The 21,334-nt window shown below is 38.1% G+C and overlaps 2 protein-coding genes across 2 annotated transcripts; one reads left to right on the top strand and one right to left on the bottom strand.

Moving 5' to 3' along the window:
• The first annotated feature begins 57 nt into the window (after positions 1-57).
• On the top strand, positions 58-6,732 carry mansc4 (MANSC domain containing 4). Its single transcript, XM_085165807.1, has 3 exons — positions 58-1,516; positions 1,590-1,724; positions 3,513-6,732. Exons 1-3 carry the CDS (start codon positions 1,297-1,299, stop codon positions 4,346-4,348), a joined length of 1,191 nt encoding a protein of 396 aa, XP_085021933.1. The 5' UTR covers positions 58-1,296; the 3' UTR covers positions 4,349-6,732.
• A 64-nt stretch (positions 6,733-6,796) lies between these two features.
• Positions 6,797-21,105, bottom strand: mrps35 (mitochondrial ribosomal protein S35). Its single transcript, XM_085165811.1, has 8 exons — positions 20,780-21,105; positions 18,901-18,953; positions 18,548-18,715; positions 12,683-12,743; positions 12,448-12,587; positions 10,819-10,928; positions 10,663-10,732; positions 6,797-7,282 (listed from the first exon to the last, which is right to left on the bottom strand). Exons 1-8 carry the CDS (start codon positions 20,910-20,912, stop codon positions 7,013-7,015), a joined length of 1,005 nt encoding a protein of 334 aa, XP_085021937.1. The 5' UTR covers positions 20,913-21,105; the 3' UTR covers positions 6,797-7,012.
• Positions 21,106-21,334: the final 229 nt, after the last annotated feature.

Below are 21,334 nucleotides of genomic sequence, written 5' to 3'. Positions count from 1 at the left end.
AGTTATTAACATAAATGTGTAACAACATTTTACTTTCTCTTAGTGGGTTTTTTTTTTTTTTGGGGGGGGGGGGGGGGGGGCAGTGTCACTACATGCTCAGTTTTAATCACATCCACGTATGCATCCGATATTTTATATTTAGAAAAAGAACTACTACAGCAAGCGCAGAGAATACACTTTTTTAATGTAGTAGAGACACAGATGTTGTTAACAGTAGTGACGATTTCCATCTAGTGGTGCTGTGGCAACATTACACTTTGTTAGTTCGATTTAACTTGGTAGGTTCAAATCGGCGTTAGTGTAGAACTAAATCACAAATGTAGTATTTCAAGGCGCCATATTTTGTATTGTAAGAAACCTTACACATCATACTCTGATGCTCATGTGACTTTATTAATATGTGAACTCTGTTGTTTTTCCTGGAGAGCCGTACTTACAACTTCTTATCCAGTCCATGGTAACAGGGAGCTGGAGCCTGTCCCAGCAATCATAGTGCGAAAGACAAAGTACAGTTCAACGGGGTTAAACCAAACCTTCTTTTTATTATTTTATTATTTATTATTTATGCTGTGGTATTTGTTAGAGCTGCATTAATGCTATAGAGAGTGCATAGTTAAAAATAAATACACAAATAAATAAATACTGGCATACTTTGTGGTAAAATATATAAAGTACGTACATTTTAAAGGGGGTAACAGATAATACAGATGTCTTTTGGTGCCATTATTCTGGTAATGTCATTTGACTGACCTAACCCGTAAGAGCCCAGACCAGTCAGAAAAACTATGGGAGAGTCAATGTTGAAACGTTAACAGGAACGTTTCCCAATGCGTAAAGGGGCGTGGGTTCTTCTGGGTTAAACCAGATTGCGACAATTATGGAAATGCACTCAGATATATGACTAAACAGAAAACACATCACAGAGGGCCTTGTGGCCTTTTCTTTGATAACACTGGAAAACGAATGCAGATTATGAAACGTATTTATGGCCACAGTGTAAATTCACATAATTTGAACATTTGAACATCAACATTTGTTGATTTTATTTGTAAAGTAAGTTGATCCCATTCTGTTGGTCAAGCAGCCTAGTGCGCTCACACGTGGCACAGCCCTGGACACCTTACGCACGGCTGGGTCTCCACCTCCTGTAGGTGCGTAGTTGTGACACAGCTGGCACCAGTAAAACCAAAGCACTGGCCCCATTTCATGCCTGTCAACTCCAAGTAATCAGCTCCCAAATATGTCGAGGCTTTGTCTTGATTGCAATCTAACATGGTGTGATTTACAATATGCGCAATGAACGCCGCATGGGGTTTGCTGGCGGTTTTCAGTCTGGTGTGTCGCGTTGAGTCGAGGTGCTCACCGACCTCCTATTATAAGAACTGCTGGATTAGACGGTTCCCGGGGATTTTCATCGATATTGAGGAGTCTCAGAGGAGAGGAGCGCAGCTTTTGAAGCATTATCAAGAAGAGACCGCGCTGAAATGCAGCCGCACCTGTTGCCTTACCAGAAACTGTGAGTTATACGATCATCATTGGTTTTCTCTTCTTTTACTCCTGATTAATCCTCTTTCTGTCTTTTCTCATAGTTTCCTGTAATCTGGCTATATTCCACTATGATACCACTCAAGAAATCTTGAACTGCTTTCACCTCCACTGTCCGACTCTGGAGAGCTGCATTCTGAGTCACAGAGACAACGTTGTTCTCTACAATATCACAAAGGGTAGGTCGCTTTAGTGTCTGGTAGAGGTGGACTTCTGTTCTTTTAATGATATGAATACTGTGCATATCAAATCCTTTTAGATCCTGTTAGATTCTTAGGGATTAGATGTAAATTTTGAAATACGGTACTGCAAAATAACAATTTCAAAATACTGTATCTTACAGTAAATGTCTATAACTATAGATGGTTCAAATTCTGCATACAGTACTGTGTAAAAGTCTTGAGTCACCCCTGATTATGTGTATTTTGCTTCCAAGGAGTCAGACTTCCTTGGAATTTGGAAGTCAAATGGTCTTGAGCAATAGTTCTCCAGGCTTTCTGAAGCCCTTTCAATTTTTTTTCTTTGGACAGTGGCTGCTTTTCACTCATTTGGTCCTGACCATTTTCATATAACGTTGTGTGTGTCTGTGTGTTAAGGCTCTTAACATTCAAGTATAAAAAAAAATAAATGAACCAGTGACATCTTTGCAAAAAAAACCCAAAACAAAAACCCCATTTTAAATTGTATCTTTAGCACCTTGTTAATATCAGCCTCTGGCAAAAACACATAACATGTTCGATGTTCAAGTTATCATCACTATTTACAGAGGAGGTCAGGAGAGAGGCATCTGTGTAACTTTGTGCTGAACATTGGGGGGGTCAAGATCTCTGTCTAAATAAATAAATAAATCTGGGTAAATTCCCAGATGATTAAACATGCGACTATTTTGCTGGTAATAAAGAAAATCAACAGCCTATTTATGCAAGATAATTCAGAATTTTATTGGGGGGGGGGGGGTTATATTGGTTGGGTCTGATTATTGAGGGGGTCATTACCCCCCTGGAAATTATGCCCCTGGAGAGAGGTACAGTAGCAGGTGTCTACAGCAAAACATGGTCATGATTTGGGGTGTGAATAAAAAAGTACAGTCAGATTTTTGATCCATCATGCAATGCTATCTGGAAAGTATCTGATTGGCAATGATTTAATTTTTTTGCATGAAAATGATCCCAAACTCACTGCCTAATGCAGTCGATGCATACCTGGACAATAAAGTGTACAGTGGAACACTTTTAGTCATGCATTGGCCTTCTCCAGAGCCCCCAACCTTAATGTCACTGAAGTAGGGTGGGATCATCTTGACAAAGGACAGAACTAAAGGCAGCCAACGAAGAAGCCAAAGAAGAGCTTTGAATGTTCTTCAAGAAGTCTGGAGAACTATTGCTGAAGACTGCTTAAAGAAAGCTCACTCAGATAGTTCAGGCTGTGATGGAGAATAAAAGTCATTATATCAAATACTGACTTTTCTTAGACTTGTACAACCACTGTTTTTACCTTGTATACTGTTTTTCCATGCAGGTTTACATATTTAGGTAAACTGTTGCACCTACTTCACTTACTTTAAACATAATGTAAAGACATGAGTTGTGACATGAAACTTTTGCATAGTACTATGTAAAAAATCTGATTGATCAGTCGATAAAATATTTATCCAAGTGACCAATAGTAGTTAAAACGATCCCCACCAATGGCAAAGCAAATATATACGACTGAGAATCAAATATTTGTAATATTTCTTCTTCTGATTTTAGCATGTTGCATCGGAGATTCCCAACTTCAGTGAAGTAAATTATCTGAAAATCGTTTTGCTTCCAGCTTTGCTTTTCTTGCAAAAGATGCATAGCATTTGTAGTTGTCACTTATTTTGGAATAACAAAAAATAAAATCACTCCCTATTAAACATTTAGATAAAAACACCAGCAAAAACATGAAAAGCAAACAAACAAGCACATTTTTTCGTATTCTAGGTGTGGATCCTGATCTGTTGGTGTTTGGAAAATACTTCACCTCTAACGTGCGTGTGTTACCCCACCACTACAGCCGCAATAACGCCTCAGAGCCATTGCTGTCAGACAAGCGCCAATTTATTCATCCACCTCCGCCCGTTAAACCCTCCACTACAGCAGGTAGAGTTCATGCCACCACAGAGGCCTCTGTCATTGCCACCACAGCACTGCAGAGCACCGGTCAGCCTTTAGCAGTTTCCACGACTACGACTGCTGTGCCTTCCACTGAAAAAACTCCCCCATCTTCAAAAAAGTATGCACAAACAACAGCCGCAGTTGTCTCCACCACTTCTCTTCTAGATAGCATTACTCCATCTCCTTCATTCACCACAGTTAGCACTCTGGGCCATTACAATTCCAAGATTCTGTCTGCTTTTTCTACCTCAAGTCCACAATCCCCAGTATCCACCCCTACCCATCATCCCACCGCCACTTTCTCTCAGTTGGCCAGCAGCCCTCCAACTTCTGCAGCTCTTATAAGCTACACAGAAAGCAGCAAGCTGTATCTAAATGAGACCAAGGGCAACCATGGGAGGAACCACACAGTAAGCAACGAGGGAGCCAGTGGAGATGACACCCTACCAGGCCTCGGACATGGGTGGTATGTGGCTGCTGACACCTTGCTGGTTGCTGTGGCCATTTGTATCACAGTGCTGCTGAGCTGCTGTTGCTCTATCCTGCTGGTGGTGAGCTGGAGGGGTCAAAGAAAGAGGACGGGACGCTACAGTACATCATGGAGAGGGAAACGAGGCTCCATGCGTCTGATAAAATACGTGCTGGTCAAGGAGAGCTCCTGAAAGTGAGGATATTTTGTAACATTGTTGAGGAAGAAATCCAAAATGAAAGGACAATTTACTTAGAATGTATATGATTACATAAAGGATTATTTTAGGTTAAAGTATTTTGTTTTATTCTAACTAGATGGGGATGGACAGCTAAGGCAGCTCACCTGTGTTTTCCAGTTCTATAAAAGCTGGCCCAGATAAACTGCTTAGTCTCTTTCTGCCACTCTGACAGGTCTCAACCTATTTGTGATGTTTATCTGTTGGCTAGATTATGTTAATTAAATTATTTTTTATTTCTGTAAACCTTTTGTGTGGACTTGCTCCTTATCACCTAATTTGTGCCAATTTGTCATAAATGGGGGCTTGTCCGGGATATTGAAACCTGTTGGTAAGATTTAAGTGTATGCAGTGTTGATGGCTAACTTTAGCTTATGGTTTGATAAATGCTTAGCCTAGTTTGGATATTTAACACTGTGACCAAAGTTTTAGGGACTTCCACACATGAATTAGATTAATTAATTACATACATTAATTAATTTTGAGTTATTTTTTTAGGCGATGCTGGAAGAGAGCAGGATTAATCCCTATTTTTTTTTAATTGGTCTTCAAACCAAATGTCTTTATCTTTTTGAGTGAGTCTAACCACATGTGTAAGAGCCATGCATCCCATCAGATTAAACTGGCTTATTAGGAGACCAACTAAGTTTTTTTTGGCCTTGAGGCACCTGTTGTTGTGATTTGGCACTATATAAATAAAAAAAAATACCATGAATTGAATAGTGTGGTGGAGAATGTGGTTGAAGAAATTGTCTTTGGAACATTTCTGTTTTCTTTCCAAAAACTACAAAGTTTCTGGCTCGTTGGTGCCAGTGGAACTGGTGTGCAAGCACTAACAAGTATATGTCTAAAGACTGAGATTAAGATTAGCTTGTACTCAATAAATAGGACTAGATAGCCTGCACTCTGTGGTTAGTTCATCATTATTGAACTTCTTATGAGTAGTCCTCCCTGCTCTCCTGCAAGCCTTACAAATGTGTTTGGAATTCTCAAAGATATTTGTGGTACAATTGCGTGCAGTAAATGTACACAACTGGTACTGGTAAATGTATGATGGGCAAGAACTGCAATCAGTAGTTCGGTTCCCTCTTTGTTAACATTTTAGACATCTTGATTGGTTCGATAGCCTTGCTTTGGAGGAACCTTGTTGTATGATACTTTGGCTCATACTCAAACTTTAATTCCAGGTTTGTTTGGAATATTTGCAAAGCAGTGTGATGTTTGTTTGTAGCTGCAGGCAGGCCATATGGTGCTGGGACCATTGTGAGGAACTCTGGTGTTCATTCAGGGAGCAACGCTTTGATTTGCTGTTGACATTAACCAGTTTTCTTGCAAGATTAAAACTGCTATTTAAGGGAGGAAACTTGTTGCGCTTTTCTCTATGCCAGTTTGATTTTTTTAAACAAACTGTTTTAAGCACCTTACTCTATAATACCTTCTTTACTGGTAGTTTCCTGTTGCCCTTCATTTGCTCTGACAAGGGAAAACCTGGGCTGGTAAGATGGGTGGAGCTGGCAGCGAGTACAGGTAGTTTGTGGCAGCCACTTTAATGACTGGGTATATTTTTTTATATTTTCTGTTACCTTGATTTATAATTTTTCAGGTTAAGTTTTGAGGTGGAACCTTGATTTTAAGATGGTGTGGGGGGTGACACCATCTCAATGTCTGAAGGAACTCCTGGCCTGTTATCAATTGCCTGACATGGGAGGATCGTCAGCTAGTGCAGATCCCTTGTGCCTTTCAGGCTATAGATGAACTGTTTAGTCTCTCTTAGACTCCACTTGGATTCAACCCATTTGTAATGTTTGTCTGTTGGTTAGATTATGTTGAATAAATTATCTTCTATTTAAGAAAACCTCTTGTGTGGACTCTCCTTTGAGCGAATTTGTGACATTAAGGTTTAGGTGAAACAACCAAAAACATAGCTGCAATGGTTCTGGTTTCATTCTGATGCAATGAATAAACACAAGAGCTGCCTACAGCCATTTTCTTTAAGAAATTCGATATAGTGTCCTTTTGGCTGGCCTACATTTTGATGTACTTCAGTCACTTTAAATGTAATTGATGCCAAACCTCAAAACATTGGCCACTTATCTACACCAGTAGTAGGTGGAACTTAATGGGCACTTTTAAGCAATTAATGACTATGATTCAAGGATTGTTTACGTCATCAATTAGTCGTCTTTAGTGGGATTGATGACAGATTGCTTTTGGATCTGTGGCTTTTAGTGTTTAACCTTTAATTCATCACACCTAAGCACACCAGGCTGCCCCTGACCTAAAAGTGCACAGATGACAGATGAAACTAAAAGTACCTTTCAACAGCTTGCTGGTGAAAGTGTGCATTCACGTGGTGCTGTTCTCTGAATTCACAGTGCGAGAAAGGGATAGACGTTAGAGCAGTAACTCTTACAGTATGTTTTTATTGTGTTAAAGCATCGCCTCGTCATGAAACACTCCGCATACATCTTTGTATTAATGACCTCCTCACATGCCAGTGAATATTTGTGAAAATAAATACAACTAACACATTCAGACCCATGATGTTAAAATATGCTGATGCATTATGTACAGGGACAATTCCAAGTATGTAAAAATGTTTCCTCTTGTTCGCTGACATTACATATTGAATACTTTCTTGACTGCCTCTTTGTACTGCAGCATGCTGCTCTCGCTCTCCCCTTCATTCTTCAGCCGTGTGACCGAGTCTTTATAGTCTTGAACGTCTTTCCTTCCCAGCAGCTGCTGTCGCACTTCTTTACCGTCTCCCTCTCCTGCCACTTTCATGCGTAGGAGTAGATCCAAGATATTCTTTTGAGACGGGCTGTCCTCCCAACTGTAGTCCTCCATGTCTGCCACAGTCTTCTCTGCCTCCCAGGCCTCAGTTTTCTAAAGAAAGAAAGAGAATAACATTTCTAACTTTAAACAAGCAAAACAAATGACCACAGGTTCAATTATGAAAATTAAAAAGAAAAATGTTTTAAAAGAAAATTTGGATTTGTAATTCAAGCCACATTTTGATTGGGGTTCTGGTTCAGCAATTCCCATTCTTTGAACCTCCTCTCACAGAGATAGTATTTCCCATATGTAGCTCTCCGTTTGCCGCCTGTCTCGTTCTCATCACATTCCCTGAAGAACAATACGACCCATTGTGCAGCAGCTTAAAGCAGGGCAGCAACAGGGTCCTGCTTGCAGGTGTTTGGAGGTTAATGACCATCATTAGCTACATATATGTATATTTGATCCCCATGCTATCTCCAGCAAGTCCAGATCTAGTGACTGAAGGGCAATCAATACTTCAGACTAGGTAAGCAGCAGCTATTCTACTGTTAATCACAAGCATGAAGCAGTTCTTCAGCCTTGTGACTGAGTCTTAATGAGTAATAGCTTTACATTTTTTGGAGTGGGGCTCGCAGCTGACACACTGATGCTCTAACATTTTATTTTTCCACATTTAGAGATTAATACAAAATAAAACAATGCAAAGTGTTGTGATGTTTGCTGTATGCAATGCTCAGTAGTTTGATCAACAGGCAGGATATTTGATAGCTCACCAGTGGGTTAAATGCCCTCCCAGTTTCTTGAAGTGACAGGTGCTAGGCATGCGGGCACAAAAGCAGGCAGAGTGCCTCTTAGTGGTAAATGCGTGTGCATGTTGGAGGCAGCTTTGAGCGGTCAGCCCAAACGCTGGCCTGAATTAGCACACACTGGAATTAACAGGCAAAGTCCATCTCTCTAACTGAGGAGATATAATCACCTCAGTGGCTGCTAACAATTGGCCCCTTTGTGAGCTATCGTTACAACCTGATCAGTACGCCACTCTCACAGCTTCCACAAGCCTGCTGGACAAGCACTGTGCCTTCCATTGTGTGTTCAAAAGGGCAGTGGACAGTGTTTTGCTTCCTGGCTTTAACAGCCTTTTCTCAACTTAAACTTTTTTTTTTGGCTAAGCCATGTCAGGAAGAGCTCCTAAAGGCAGAGGTTGCACAATCGTGCTCTTTTATGTGGCTGGCTGCAAATTCATGCCAACAGTGCCTAAGCTAATGACCTGGTGGCACACCTCTCCGATGTGGCATGGTTGGCTTAATGTGAATGAGTATCAAGGTCAAAACCTGAGAGGGGAGTCTGTTTTCTCCTCTTCTGTGGGTAAATGTCAACTGGACAATGCTGCTGTTTGCCATCCTTCTGCCCATTCAACTCTGCTACCTCCCTAATGGGCTTTAGTCTCTCAGATCGCTAAGCAAGATGGACAAGATTGCCCACAGTGAAAGGTGTGCCATGTTGCTAGTTGTACGTAAATGCCGCCAAAGATGAAACGACATGAAAACATTTTCAGTTTTTGTGTAACTTAGTGTACCCCAGGCTCTGACCCAGTTTCTCTTCCTTACAAATGGCTTCTTGACAGCTGTCATTCGACTGAGACCATTTCTGAGGAGACTTCAGTGAACAGTAGATGGACCAACTGAAGGGTCAAAAAAGTGTTTTGGGTCCGTGTCGGATGTTTGCTGGATTTTTTTGTTTCTTAAGGACATGACCTTTAGATAATGTTCATCTGCTGTCGATAGTTTTTTAGGACTGACACTTCTTGTTTTCCATTCTCCCATTTTCCTCAATTTTTTTAGGGAAACACTGCACACCGTGTCAAGACATGCCAAGTTTTAGTAGCTCTTTGGGAACCACCTCGTGGCTACAAAAATACTTTACATTTGTAGATGTAAGTGTAGATTCAACTAAAGAAATGGGAACAAGTTAAGCAGTTTTGTGACATGCTGTTATTAACAAAGTGCCTAAAAATACAATTAAAATCGGTTGTTTGCTAATTATCTGTTATGTGTAGACACAGCACTGGTTTAGCCCCTTAAGTTACTTGACCTGTTGTGCTTGAATGATTCATATTCTTTCAAAATTGAAAACTAATGTCCTCATGTGTGGATCTGGCAAAAAAATAAATAAATAAAAAAAATCTATATCTCTATATCTATATATCTCTATATCTATATCTATCTCTATCTCTATATCTATCTATCTATATATATCTATCTATCTATATCTATCTATATCTCTATATCTATATCTCTATATCTCTATATATATATCTCTATATATATATCTCTCTCTCTATATATATCTATATCTATATATATATATATATATATATATATATCAGGCACAAAAACAAAAAAAAAATCTGGTAATTCTTTGTTTTTACATTCATCAGGTCCCAATCAGCCCAAATAGCAAAGAGAAATTAAAAAGGTTAATAAAAAATAAAATTTCCTTTGGAAATGGTCTGAAAATTAGTGGAAAAGTAGCCAATACCCGAAGATTATTTTAAAGACCTTCAGAAATGCTGCAGAACTATTGCTCAGGATTACTTTTAAAAAATGTATAAGAAAGTCAAAATATAAAGAAAGGGGGTTACTCAAGATCTCAGCACTGCATTTATTCTAATCTGGGGTGATCATGATATGATCATGACAAAGAAGGGATTTCATATGAAAAGAAGCTACAAATATAAAAATATTAGAAATCTGAAAAAGAAATGCAGTCAAAAGAAGACTTCACTGGCTTTTCTGCTAAATGGTCTAAGGTACCAATTTGTTGGTACCTAGTGAAAGCCAGCAGGATTACCCTGCCGGCCCGTGCAGGAGATACTGTTAATTCAAAAAGCGTTTTTTCTAAAATATTGAAGTTTTGCCTCTTAAAACAAATATACAAGACAACACACACAATCTCCCCCACATCAGCGCTGTGTTTATATTTCATATATTCACACTAAAAAGCAATTATTTTAAATTACATATCTTTTTATAATGGCAAAAAATAGATCAAGTAAGAACCCTCAGCTGATGAAGGCCCTGTGACACTTGTACATTGCATAGAGTGGTGCATTAGGTAAGACATCATGATGCATTTGAACTAAAACCTCTCCAGGGCAAATGCGTTAAAAGTGACAGCGGGTTGTAGAGGGTACGAGTAATGCCAGACAGCACCTGGCCTTTAAATGAATGGATGCTTGTTGAAAGAAGACAAAAGGTTAGAAAATATAAAGAGAAACTCAAGTGGACGTAGAAAAGGCACAAATATCCCATTGCTGAGTTGGGCCGGAGACTTTTACCATGGATATCCTGTTTGAAACTGTGAGTTCAGTAAGTCCGACTCACTCAGTTTACTGCTCCTTCAGTATTCAGTCACTGAGGCCAATTTATCGGACCTCCCTTCAGTTGACACAAGAACTAGTTAGAGTGGAAGAAGAATGTACAACTTACCCAAGACTCGTGGTAGAGAACTGTGAGCAGATACATGGCATAGTCATAGTTCTGCTGTCTCAGCGGGCAGCTAGCAGAGAGGAGAAGAAAAAAAAATGTACGAGGACATCAGTTTAATCTTCTTTTAACCCTATATTTTCAGGAAGAGGTGTTTACCTGTCAGTTTTGATGGTGAGGACATCTGTGTTTTTGCAGTATCTCTCACCAATGAGTTTGATCATTTTCTTCCTTGCGTGGTCATCTAAGTTCAAACTGGACAGCTTTACCTTGAAAGTTGAAGATACGAATAGATTACCACATAATTTAAATCTAGTCCTTCCATGACACTTCACTAAATAAAGAGACATTCACAACGAGATTAGGGCAAATGTGATGTGCTTATGTGCTATAACTCCACCATACATCTGTCTCTAAGGATTTAAGAATAAAACCTAAAGTCTAAACTGCAATATGTAATATTTATTTTTTTAACCTTTGCAAAGCTTAGACTGCGTGGATTAAAAAAACTATAATTTTTACAGATCAAACACATGCCGTGTCCCAGAATCACCTAAGCTGCTTGTAAAGATGATAGATTTTACCTCCACTACATTGTTTATGGCTCTGCTTTGAACAATGCAACATTACTCCATTTATAGGTAATACAAAGCACAGGTGAACATTTATTTTGTGCACTGCACTGAGGTACTGCTGATACAAACATGCACAGAGCTGCTACAATGGTTGAGACGACGTGTCCAGCATAAATAAACCTCTGTCACAGATTTGATTTCCAGGATTTTCCTCCTATAAAATATTAAACCACAAATTAAAAATAGAAAATATATGTTAATTCAAATATTGATGCCCCCACCCCTCTTACAAATAAGGGCTTAGTCAACTTGTTCTAGATTTGGAATCTAACTGGGTGAGATTTGCCCTTCAATCTATCTCCCTGCCTAATCCACCTGGATTACTGTTTAATTCCTACCTTGCTGATATAATCTAAGGCAATGTGTCAGGAGCAGATGGCTGGCGATTAATGGTAAAAAAAACAAAACAAAAAAAGCCAAACCCCAAACACTCCAGTCTGGGAAAGAAATCGCACATTTGTTAAAGGCAGTTTGTGATGCAAAGCAGGATTTCTTTGGGACTTTTTGGAGTTAAAATGACTACAGGCAGTGTGATAGAATAGGACAAGGAAACAACAGCTTTGTTTGTCAAGGTTCAGCTGAAGGACGTTGTGTTTTTCTCTTCTCTACCCTTAACATCACCCTGTAAAATAGAACACAGGCCCAGTAACTTCACAATTAAGAGGGCATTATTTATTACATTTATTTGATTGATTCTTGCAGTTAAGTTAAAGAGACGTGCATTTCCATGTATGGTCCTGCTCATAGGGCAGGATTGCATATTGATGGATTAGTTTTGGGAGGGGATTAAAAAGAATATTAAAATGTCCCAGCAAATATTAAAAAAAAAATGTTGTTACTTTTTTCATTGAAAACTAAAAAGTTGCCAAAAAACCCCATAACAATTAACAAGAATATTAACAGAGCCTTGGCACAGGAAATATGAAGTAATGACCAAAGACTAATCTCTCTGTTGACTCGATAGCATCATTTTGCAGATTTTAGGTCTCTAGACGATGAAGATCTTTCTAGGAAGTCAGACAGACACGATGTCAGCTGGTGATTATGTATCCCTGTAAATCTTTAATCTCATTTTTCATGTGAGGTTTTTGATCACCTGTACATTAACAAAACCCAGTTAAAGTCAGCATCAAGTAAAAATGGCAAAACTCACTCTGAGATGGACGATACGAGCTGAAGGGTTTCTGAGAGAAGGGCCAGCGGACACATACTCTTTGCTCTCTAATTTAATGGGGAAATGCTCATCACACTTGGTATCAGTCTCCAAGGCAGAGGGCCACTCTGTACAGAAAGCTGATAGCACAGAAAGGCATTTAAATGTGCTGCTGAACAATAATGAAAGAAAGAAACTGCTTTTCTCTAACTAAATAAGTAAAATATGAACTTACGTTTCAGAGCTTCACAGTGTTTCTTAATGGCTGCTGGTGTCAAATGTAGAAAGTTTGGTATCTGAAACAGAGAAAAAGAAAAACGTGACAAACTTTCCCTCTCTTGATTTCACTCTCTTGGCAAACTGTTAAATCAGCAAGTCTACAAACTGTGAAAAAGTATTTGCCCACTACCTGATTTCTTTGTTCTTTTGCATATTTGCCACACATACGTGCTTCAGATCAAACAATATTAGTCAAAGATAACCAGAGTAAATACAAAATGTAGTTTTTAAATTTGGGTTTGGGTAAGTTGGGTTAACTTGAACAGAACCTTTCTGACAAAGTGAAGTAGGCTAAAAAAAACAAACAAAAAATAAAACAAACCACAGTTAAAGTCATCCACAAATGGAGAATAACCCGAGAGTGACTGGCCTATAAACACGTCCAAGAGTCCATCAACGACTCATCCACATCCACTCATTGGGTCACAAAATAACCCAGAACAAGACTTAAAGAACTACAGTTCTCACGTGGTTCAGTTAAGGTCAGTGTTCATGATTCAACAATAAGAAAGAGACCAAAAAAAATGAGTTACAAGGTGAAAACCACAGCTGACCAAAAAGAACACAAACCCTGGTCTCATCTGCTGAAAAAAAACAAAACATCTCCATTAACCCAAAGGACTTTTGGGAAAATATTCTGTAGACTGACAATACACAGGTGGAACTTTTTAGAAGGTTCGATGCCTGTTACATCTGGCATAAAACTAACACAGCACTTCATTAAAAGAACATCAGACCAACTGTCAAGCATGGTGGTGGTACTGTGATGATGTGTGGCTGTTTTGCAACATCAGAACCTGGACGTCTTATTGAAATTGATGGAATCATGAATTCTGCTCTCTACCAGAAAATCATGAAGGAGTGTGTCTGGCCTTCAGTTTGTTAACTGAGGCTATGCAGCAGAATAACAAGCCAAAAACATACCAGTGAGTCCATCTCTGAATTGTAAAAAAAAGAAATGAAATGAAGGTTTGAGGTGGCCCAGTCAAAGTCTAGGCTTAAATCTGATTGAGATGTTTTGGCATAACCTTAAACGGGCTGTTCATCCTTGAGAACTCTCCAATGTGAAATGACCAGTTATCACAAACGCTTGTAGTTCTTGATTCTAAAGGTGGTGTATCCAGTTATTGGGTTTAGGAGGTACTTACCCTTTTGGTAACTTTTTCCCCTTAATGAAATCATCATTTAAAAACATTAATTTTATATTTGTTGTGGTTTCCTAATATTCAAATTGATTGGATGATCTGAAACATGCAAGTGTGACAAATTCGCAAAAAACAAAGAAAACAGGAAGGGGCACATATTTTATCGCAGCACTGTATGTCATAGGGCTGTGCGATATGACCAAAATCTCATATCCCGATATAAGACATCTATCGTCCCAATAGCGATATAAATCACAAAAATTTAACATTTTCTGTAAATTCTGTGAATGTCGGGCAGCTCGACTTGCGTGAAGTGTTTCCAGCTGGGCGTCGTGTAGCTGGAAAAACCTGTTCTAATGTTTGAGTCTAAGGTTTATTTTTTAGCACCTGGCGGCTCTTTTTTTGCTTCTCATCCGTAAACGCACTACATACTGTTTCACGTGATTCAGTTTATTTTGAAAAGTCTCAACAGGATCTTGAGCTTTATTGTGAAAGGTTTATGTGGAAAATAAACAAGCGGAAACGTGACGGTCTTACCGTCGTTGTTGCTAACAACAACGCATAAAAACAGGCGCTTGCCCTTCCGTAGTGTGGTTATATTAAATATAAGAGAAAGAGAGAACTTTAAGAAATTAATATAGCCACTACAGTGACCATCAAAACGATGGAAAAATATTGCCGTAAACAGTTTATTTTGCAACCTCACAAAACAAACGATTGCGTAAAATGAAACGATAGACGTTTTTATATCGTCATCCGATGTATTTCGTTATATCGAACAGCCCTAGTCTGTCATATTATATTTGCACACATACTAGAACAGATTTCTTTACTGCCAAGGCTGAGCTCCTTAGAACAGCTGAGTATGATCTGCATGATACAATCTTCGTCCAAACTATCATTCATCTATAGAACAGTGATGGCACAGGGGATATAGGAAAACACTAAGCAGTAAAGATTTGTTGGGTTTCTCCTTAATGACAAACAGTTCATGACCTTTACAACAGAGCTTAAATTATATTCAGACATAAACATCACCCATTTCACGTGACTGTTCAAAAGCAAATCTCTGGGGCTGTATCAGCTGATTTGCAAGCAAGTGGGGCGCCAGCAAGTATGTGTTAAGAAGTTAGAACATCAACAAAAAGCTGAAAGATGCAGTTGTAGGCAGTTTACTGATAAAACATGAACATGGTGACAAGAAAAGCCAGATGCTTCGATTTTAAACTACTGAATTGGTACAGATTAGAGGTGGGAATCACCATACATCCCACGATACGATATTATCACAATACTTAACACACGATACTATTGCAATTTTTAAAAATATTTTGCGATATTCAGATTCTGTACATAATGGTAAACTTTATCAATATTCATTTTATCTAATATCAAAGTCTCACACTCAGTGTTTCTCTCATTTCAGTCAGTTTTATTGTTGACAAACTGAACGGTTTGTATTACAGTCTAGTCCGACTTAACTGAATGCAACCATCTGGTACAATTATAGCTATTCTGAACTATGAAATTTATGAAAACTATGCAGCCCATTCAGCAACTGAAGAATTTGAAAGTAAATTAAAACAAAATATAATTTTACATTAAATAAAAAAGTTTTAAACTTAATTAAAATAAAACATGTCTTAAATTAAAATAAGTAAACTGTAATGTTTATTGCTGCCAAAAAAAAAAGTTAAACACATTTGGACAGTGAAGGAATGTCAGGATTCTTGCTCAGAAAAAGGATCAACATGCTCTGAAGTCAGAGCATGTTCCAGTCCAAAAATACTTTTTTTGTAACAAAATATTGATTTCTGCTGTCCCTGTATCGATACATTATTAGCAAACAAAATATCACGATACTACACAGTATCGATTTTTTCCCCCACCCCTAGTACAGATGTTTAAAAAAGGTGATTTTTCTTGGTTTACTTTGTTTATGTTTTATTAGGCATTCCCATATTTGTTTGAAAGATTGAAGAAATCTTTATTGCGAATGAGTAAGAACCGTTTTGAGACACTTTAACCTCCATTTATCTGTAAATGAACACAAGCCTTCGAATTTCTCCCAGATGTAAGAGCTACAAAATGAATTCTGCATCACAGATAAGCATTAGCTGCTGCCATTAGTGAAGATCACATGAACCACAGACGGGCCAGTGACAATGAACAAAAAGAATATCAGCTAACACCAATGTCTGGCCAATAAATCAAGTCATCCACATTTATTATAACTTATTTTTTGAACTGAGGAATCAGGGACCACCAACTGAACTGACAGAGGCAGTGAGAGTCGATTTCAATCAAATATAACTCGTTAACAAATGACAGACACAAAAGATAACTTAAATAAAAAAATAAAAATAAAAGTGGAGCCTCACTGTGTGGCGTTTCCATATTCTACCTGCGCCTGTGGAGTTCTCTCCTGGTATTTGATCTTCCTCCCACAGTACAAGGACATGCACATAACATTATTTGGCAATACTAAATTGCTGTAGGTATGAATGGCTGTCTGTCAGGCCTGCACGGGAATGACCACTAAAGCCTGATGTTATCAGTCCATATTAGCTTTGTCCCAATAAATTGGTATCGGCATTTACAATGGCCAAAAATGAAAATTTAAAAAGTAAAAGCAGAGGTGGGAATAAACGTTGATGTGTCATAGTTTGTCCATTAGGGGGCACTCTGTAACTTCCCTGTTTTTAAACTGCATCGTTATGTTATCTAGAGATGAATTATATTAGATTAGATAAAACTTTATTAATCCCTCGGGTGGGTTCCTCTGGGAAATTTGGTATATAATATACCAAAATACCATATACCAATATATATATATATATATATATATATATATATATATATATATATATATATATATATATATATATGCAATATAATATATTAAACAAACGTTATGACTAGCTATATATATCCTTTGTGCGTCTGAAACAAAGGAAACAAAATATCGGCCAATATATTAGAATATTGGAGTTTTTAAATCATCAAATATCGGTATCAGTCTGAAAAAAAAAAAATCTATACTGATCAGTTCCACTGTCTGCCTGTCCAGGATGTAACCCACCCCCTGCCCTATGACAGCTGGGACAAGTTCCAGCTCCTTTGCGACGCTGAATTAGATAAGCTGAAGATGACGGCTGGATGGATGATTTATACCCTTTTTTACTACTGAAAACACATCATTATGCTCACTGATCCACCACAACACTTTAGAGGGAGGCCACTAAAGTGATGATAAACAAAGGCCCTCTAAATTCCATTCTTTTGAATAGAATATATCAAAACAGAGTTCAAACCATCTTCACCCTTAACCCCTGTTGGAGGTGTTAAGTGTTTGTTCTGATTTAATTAATGGAGGATGTTGGAGTACCAGAACAGATTTTGAACAGATGTGACAGTGCTAACCACTACTTCACTGTGTTAACCCTAAACACAGATATCTTCTGTTTTTAAAATTTTATTGGTGGAACTTTTTGCCCATCCTTCACATATTCATGTTTTTGCTATTATGATCTACTTGCACATTTTCAGATCTGCATAAATAGTAATGGTGGAAATAAAAGCTTATTGTACAAATCATATTAAGAGCATCCATAAAGTGTATATTAGAATAAGTTGGTTGAACCCGACCTTTCAAGATAAAAGGTCTGGATCTGAAAGATAAGCAAACCAAATATGGTTTAAGGCTTTAAATATGGGAAAATTATATAAAAAGGTTGAGTTTCTTAATGCCCCTAAAAATGGATTGCTCATCTTTTCATTCATAAAGTAAAACACAAACATATAGATGCTATCCAATGTAAATGCTGGAAACTGTAAGGTCTATAATATATAAATCAATGGGCCAAAATGTTGGACAGCAGTTACAGAAATATCTACATCCCAGAAAATAGAAGTGACACATTTCAAACACAGAATCATTATAATGCTCTAGATAAAAACATTCAGCACTGAATTGTTCAGAATACGCTGCTTTTAAAGGGCATGTAAACAAAGTGAAAAACAACATCCGCTTGATCCTTTTGAGTGAAGGATATTACATAAGACAAACAATTATATAAATTATCCTATACTGACACCAAAGTAAACTTATGGTTCACAGTCGTGGCAAACGATTACACAAAAACCCATCTATGACTTATAATTAAAAAAGAAAAAAAACAAATCACCAAGCGTAACCAAGGGACATACAGCAGTTTAGCTCCTCATGATGAGCTGAGAGAAGGAAATCAATATTGTTATGCTGCCGATTTCCAGCTGTGATGGGTGAAACTAGCGGATCTGCAAGTGGCTTGAGTCCAGATGGAGCAGCTGGTGTCTGGACATAGCAGCTCAGTAATCCGGGCACAGAGATACAGCGACTAAAGTCATGCAGGAGAGCAAAAAGAGCTCAACTGGAACTGCAGGAGCACTCGCCAGCTTCAATTAACTCAAACCATCAAAGATAAACAAAGAGAATACATCCAGATACAGCCCAGAGTCAAACGTGTGCGGCTAAATGTTGTGTAAATAATCATTCAGTTCATCACAAAACCATTTGTTCTGTCATTCTTTATCAGATTAATTCATACTTTGTGCATATTTATCACTTTATCTGAGGAGAAAATGTTGTTTTCTTTAGGGCCTCTGTGTGCATGCTGGAAGTAATGAGGTCTGACCTTGATTAGCTCCAAATTTCCTTTCTTCTCTGGAGGAATGCCCCCCTTCACAGGGTACCCCATCCTCACAGGGAGGGGGACGGATCCTGGCCTGAAGGGCGCTGCCGCTGGATAAACTGCAGTCCAGTCCTGATCCACTGGCATCTTTCCTGTCCTGGGCTCCCCTGCCTTTAACCCCACACAGAGTGCAAAGGAAACCATGAGGAGAAAAAATCGTGCCTGTGTGTGTGTGTGTCTTTATGTATTGTTTTTTTGTGGTGGTTGTGGTATAGCCACAATGGCAACTTTTTATCATATCATTCAAAGTGCATGCATTGTTTTACACTCAGTTTTGATAAAAGCTGCACACTCACTTCTCTTCTGGGCCTTCGAACAAAGGATCCTCTACCACCTCTGTCTGGAAGGCCTAAAATAAAGTATCATATACATTTTATTGTTATGAAAACACTCAAATAGAGTAAATGTCACAACATTGTTAACCATCAGACTACATCTAGCAGCTTTATCTGTGATCACACACCCTTAACAAACAGTAGGTTGTGTATTGTATGCAGGACCTTTGTTTGATTTTTGCTTTTTTGTTCTTAATTCAGTTTGTCAATGCACAGATAAATAAACCACTGTAAACCAAGAACTCAGTTAACTTTGCTTTTAAATAAATTTAGTATATGTATTTCTTATATGGATAATGTGTAGCACTCATTTAATTGTTAAGTAATGAATATCAAATGAAAAAGGTGTTTGACTGAGTTAAACACCTAAAGATTATTCTTAGGTGTTTAAGAATCATGTAAATGATGTACTTGAATATAACTTGTTATTATAATGAACATAACAAAATAAAAACAAAATGAGTAAACTATACTGAAAAAGTATCCCATGCCAACATGTTCTCATCAGTCTGAAAAGCTGTCATTTTAAATAGCTATATACACCACTATTATCACACTAACCTTCAAAACAATCTACCCTGAAGAAGCGGTCAGAGCTCAAATGTGACAATTTGTTAAAATCTTTATACAGCACTTGCTATACATTGACAACACATACCACACTTGTAAGATTCAGTTTTTGCATTATAAGGCTTTTTCTCCATTTTTGATCAACAAATCATTAAGTTGACCTTGAAGACATTGGTAGATTAACATGTCTCTGCTCTACACATCTACAAAGTTTTATCAAAATTTATTGAAAACCTTTCGAACTATCGTGTTTACAGACAGACTGCCATGCAAACGCTACCAAAAACATAACCTCCTTGGCAGAGGTAATTAAAGTTTAGAACCATCTTTTGCTGCTACTTTCACTATTATTTTATCTCTTCTTTCCCCTTAGCCCCACAATGTATCATAGCAGGTGGCTGCCACTCCCTTAGCCTGGGTCTACTCTTCCTGTTAAAAGGGAGTTCTTTCTTCCCACTCTTGCAAAGCACTTGCTCATAGCAGCTTGCCTGATTGTTGAATTCTCTCTCTATTAATTGTAAGGTCTTTGCCTTGCAATATAAAACACCTTGGTGAAACCATTGTTGACAGATGGAGCTATATAAACAAATACAGAATCTAGTTTTTACTTTTATTTTGGTTAATTTGATTTTGGTTAAATCAAATTAACAACAGCCCAGCAATCAAATTAACAGAAACGTTCTTTTCAAATTTACCTTTACTTTTTGGTTTTAGTTAACTAACTTTGGCATTTACTCTCTTTTCTCAGGAGTGGAATGAAAAACTGGATAAACGAGCCTCCTGATCAGACATAGTAGGGTCGAAATATCCAGGATGTTATTTTAATCTGTATAACTAGGGTTCGTTCACAGACCGTCTACAGTATCTGTCTTTGTACTTCTGCTGCTACTGTGCCTACACCTCTTTTTGCGAGAGCAATGGAGAGTTTTTTCTTGTAATGACGATCTGCCATAATTTACAGCAAGTGTCTATCTTTCGGTGGATTCTGATGAGCAGTGTGGTCACTGACAGCCCAGGTAGTGACACATGGTGAAGCAAAAACAGATATAGGAAGCTCAAAAGGACATCAAAGACTTTCAACAACCTAGACATGGTCACCAGACAAATCCGCTTTTCGTGTAACTAGTCACCTAAGTTTGGATGCTGCAGAAGTCTACACAGGAGGTGCTATAGCTACTCTTGTTAATAACAGCACTTCATACAGTTAGCTTAGCTTGCAGCTATGGTTTTGAATTGGCATAAATTCCCTTATAGTGACAGTGAAACTCACCTTTATTTCCAGAAGAAGAATTTATAGACAGAGCCGTCGCATATTTGACTTTACCGGATGATTTATTGAATCCAAGGAGAGGGATATTTATTCGACCTAGGGACAGAAATGTCTTGCTTGTGCGTGAAGCCATGTTTTCTCAGGGAACTACGGAAGCCGGCGAGGGACGGTCAAACCCGATTGCGAAGCTTTTTACTCAGCGCGGAACAGCACAGGCGCAGTTAAACGTTTAGATAAGCACAGGTGTGAAACGGCTCACCGCGTGTCGTAAACACTGGTTTATCTGGTAGGTGATACTTTAACAAAGCAGTCATAATAAGATACTACTACAATGTTAATGGAGGTACTCCTGTTTCTTTGTGAGTCAAGTGAGAGGACTCTGCCAGCTGCTGCTTTTTGAAACATAGGGTGCGTTCAAAGACCGTTTGAAAATATTAATTAGAAAGTTGCAAAGCAAACAAATAAACAAGAACAACAAAAAGATGAAAGTGTTAAACATCTTAATATCTTAACGGATTGGAAGTGTGGAAGACTGTATTTTAAAAAAGATTTTGA

This window comes from Neolamprologus multifasciatus, chromosome 7, assembly GCF_963576455.1.
Source record: "Neolamprologus multifasciatus chromosome 7, fNeoMul1.2, whole genome shotgun sequence".
In the NCBI taxonomy this organism is placed as follows: domain Eukaryota; kingdom Metazoa; phylum Chordata; class Actinopteri; order Cichliformes; family Cichlidae; genus Neolamprologus; species Neolamprologus multifasciatus.
The sequence above is the reverse complement of the archived record's forward strand: the minus strand, read 5'-3'. Positions and strand labels throughout refer to the sequence as shown.

Excerpts from the sequence above, each read along its gene's own strand:
- mrps35 (XM_085165811.1), bottom strand. The coding sequence starts at position 20,912 with ATGGCTTCACGCACAAGCAAGACATTTCTGTCCCTAGGTCGAATAAAT. Across the intron at positions 18,954-20,779 it reads TTCTTCTTCTGGAAATAAAG|GCCTTCCAGACAGAGGTGGT; the intron begins GTGAGTTTCACT and ends ACTTTATTTTAG. Across the intron at positions 10,929-12,447 it reads CTCGTATCGTCCATCTCAGA|GTAAAGCTGTCCAGTTTGAA; the intron begins GTGAGTTTTGCC and ends TCAACTTTCAAG.
- mansc4 (XM_085165807.1), top strand. The coding sequence starts at position 1,297 with ATGAACGCCGCATGGGGTTTGCTGGCGGTTTTCAGTCTGGTGTGTCGC. Across the intron at positions 1,517-1,589 it reads CTGTTGCCTTACCAGAAACT|TTTCCTGTAATCTGGCTATA; the intron begins GTGAGTTATACG and ends CTTTTCTCATAG. Across the intron at positions 1,725-3,512 it reads TCTCTACAATATCACAAAGG|GTGTGGATCCTGATCTGTTG; the intron begins GTAGGTCGCTTT and ends TTCGTATTCTAG.